Raw genomic sequence first — 3,123 nt, forward strand, 5'->3', positions numbered from 1 at the left:
GGAAAGCCTTACTTCAGCAAGTAATTGTTAATAATAAAAGGAGGATGATTTATTCTAGCTCTGGGGGTGGGGTAAAGATGGAGGGAAACCTGCGTAAAAGAAGAGAGAGGGTTATATTTTGGATTTTTTTTTTCTTTAAAATTTAAAGTTTCAGAAACCTTTTCTTCCTTCCTTGCATTTGGGGAGGAGTCACTAAAATCACGCCCTCGCTTTGAGTGTATCTTCGAAGTTGAAGGATATATCCTCAGGTGAGGTTTTGATAGAGAGAGAGTGGAGAGGGTTTTAACGTGTGCAAGTTTTTAAAATTTAAGTCAGAGGCTAAGTCCACATTGTCATTCTGTGTTCTTTCCCAGGCAGCTGGGAGAGAAGATGTTCACTGTGCTGACCCGCCAACCTTGTGAGCAAACAGGTTAGTAGTGTCTTTACTCAGGCAGCAGGTATGGATGGGTTGGTCAGATCCCATGAGAGTTCCAGCTGCAGCCTACAGTTTTTCCTCCATACTCCCTACAAATGAGTGTTTCATGAATCTCATTGGTTTGAGACTCCATTGCTCACGGGGGTTTCACTATCAGCATTCCTCAGATAAAAGTATTGCTTTTTTAAAAAAAGTTTTGAGTGCAAAGTCACACAAAACAAGGACTAGCATGCATGTTTCACTCAAATGGTTTTTCCTGTTTGTGTAATCCATTAATTTGGTCCTCGTGGTTTTCCTTGCATAGCTATGTGTAAGATTTCCTTTAGCATTTGTTGATTTTGTGATGAATTGTAAGGAACTTGGATCTTTCCTGCATTTCCATCCAAGTGTTGTTGCAGGCACAGTGTTAGTAGCAGCCTTCTCTTCCCAACTCCTCCATGGACAGCAGTCAGCATTGTTATCACTTATAAATTGTTGTTGTTGTTAAGTGCCCTCAAGTCACTTCCGATCCATAGTGACCCTGTATAGGGTTTCCGAGGAGCAGCTGGTGAGCTTGAACCGCCAATCTCGCAATTCAAACAGCTTTGCAGTCTGGCGCATTAACCCACAGCGCGACACCAGGACTCCAGTTACAAATTAGCAGGGGCAATTTATAAGAATGCAGACACATGTGCAGAACTTGCACAGCGTGCGCGCACGCACACACACAGAGGTAGACACATACGTATCAGCTAGACCCCACCCACTTCTTGACGGCGGTTCTGGCCTCCGTACTTGCAGGTAAGCACCTTGTAATTATAGTGTTTGTCTAGCTCTAATGGCAGCACAGCTCTGAACTGCCTCCCCTAAATGATCCATTTGCTTTGTAATAACCTTTTCTGCTGGGCAAGGATTTGCTTAAGTTAATCATAGCTTTCCCCCCTGAAAACTGCTGAAGCACTGAGGACTTAGGAAGCCAGGCACGTGGCTCTGATCAGCAGAATGCTTACAAACCATTACTCTCCTGTGTTCTTTAGTTATGTCCCTAAATTGGGTCTCCCAAAAGGATATGTTTTGGGGATGTTGTTGTTGTTGTGTGCCATTGAGTCTGTTCCAACTCATAGTAACCTTGTGTAGGGTTTCCAAAGAGCAGCTGGTGGGTTTGAACTGCCTACCTTGCAGTTAGCAGTTCAGTACTTACTTACCCTATAACTCCCACCAGGAACCCCGTTGTTAGGATTGTTGTTGTTTCATGCTATCAAGTTGGTTCCAAGTCATAGCAACCCTGTATAGGATTTCTGAAGAGCAGTTGGTGGTTTGAACAACCAACCTTGAGGTTCAAAGTCCAGTGCTGATGCTACAGCACCACACCAGAAGTGGAGGCTTTATGATATTTATAAGACTTTTAAAAAAAGGAAATTGTACCTAAGTTACTGGTTTCCTTTGATTTTTACATCCCCTCCCCCCCCACACACACACTTTGAAATTTTACCATATATATACACTGCAATATCACCTAGATAGACCAATTTGCTACATTCCTTCCAAAGGGCAAATTTAACCTCAAATTAACTACTGTGTCTTGTTAAGAGAAAAATCCCTTAAATTTCTGTAACTGGCACTGACAAATGCATTCTTTAAATGTTGATGCACAACGTTGCCTCTGTGGATAAACTGGTTCCTGGCTGGTTCATGACCTTTTATCTGGACTCACAGAGAAGTGAGTTAGGACCCTGTGAGAGGCTCTGAAGGTCAGCTTCACTGATGGTGTTTAGTATGGACTGGCCCCCTCCAGTTGGTATTACAAATAAATTCCATTATTGTTTAATTCTATTTCTCCAACATATCTTTGAAGCCCACTCCTATAATTCATTTTATACACATGGGGCTAGCTTTGAGCTCAATTTCCAGAAGTGTGAGCAGCTGTTATGTGTATTTACAATTTTGGTCAATATTGACAAATTACCCTTTGTTGATTTGTATATATCAGTTTACATTCCTACTAACAAGGTAGGTAAATTAAGGTGTTAAGTGACTATCTTTGACATCAGTAAGTGCCTGTAGCTACATCTATACTGCAGGTGAATCAGATAGGGCAGAAAATATTGGCTGCTCTGAGTCATTGAGACCCACCGCGTGACTGCCAAGTATTATGATGCAATTGCATATTGGGGGCTGAATCTAGTTCTACCATAATGGCATACACATGCCTTTTATTTCTTCCAGGAAAATGTCTCCTAGAAATAATGAAAGTAAAGCATAGATTGGAGTACTGGTGTGGTGTTGTAAGATAAACATTGTACTGCTAACTTCGAGGTTGGCAATTCAAACCCACCAGCTGCTCCTCAGAAACTGTATACAGGGTTGCTATGAGTCGGAAACGACTTGATGGCACTTAACAACAAAGCATAGATTATGGTCATCTAAGAGTAAATGTTCTGGAATAGGGCAAGATCTGCCTCATTGCTGTCTATGATGATGGAAAAGTTGTATAGTTGTACTATCTAATATGGTAGCCATTAGCCACATTTGGTTATTGAACAATTGAAGTATAGTACAACTCACAAACAACTTTTTTAAAAATCTGATTTAGAGGAGAGAACAAACAAGATGGCAGATTGGGTAGACGTGTAGTAAAGAGCTCCGCCAACAACAACACAGAATACCCAACCAAGCAGGCTCAGGGGATGGTCCCAGAACTCTGAACCACATATAAAGGAATATTTAGA

General features: G+C 41.5%; 1 protein-coding gene across 2 annotated transcripts in view; it reads left to right on the plus strand.

The window, feature by feature from the left end:
* The first annotated feature begins 360 nt into the window (after window positions 1-360).
* ENTPD3 (ectonucleoside triphosphate diphosphohydrolase 3) overlaps window positions 361-3,123 on the plus strand; it is a 50,240-nt gene continuing 47,477 nt past the window's right edge. For both annotated transcript variants that reach the window (XM_006868750.1, XM_006868751.1), the window contains exon 1: window positions 361-409. In XM_006868750.1, coding sequence (XP_006868812.1) covers window positions 370-409 — 40 coding nt within the window. In that variant the 5' untranslated portion in view covers window positions 361-369. The remainder of the gene's footprint in view (window positions 410-3,123) is intronic.

Source organism: Chrysochloris asiatica, unplaced genomic scaffold (assembly GCF_000296735.1).
Source record: "Chrysochloris asiatica unplaced genomic scaffold, ChrAsi1.0 scaffold00124, whole genome shotgun sequence".
NCBI lineage: Eukaryota > Metazoa > Chordata > Mammalia > Afrosoricida > Chrysochloridae > Chrysochloris > Chrysochloris asiatica.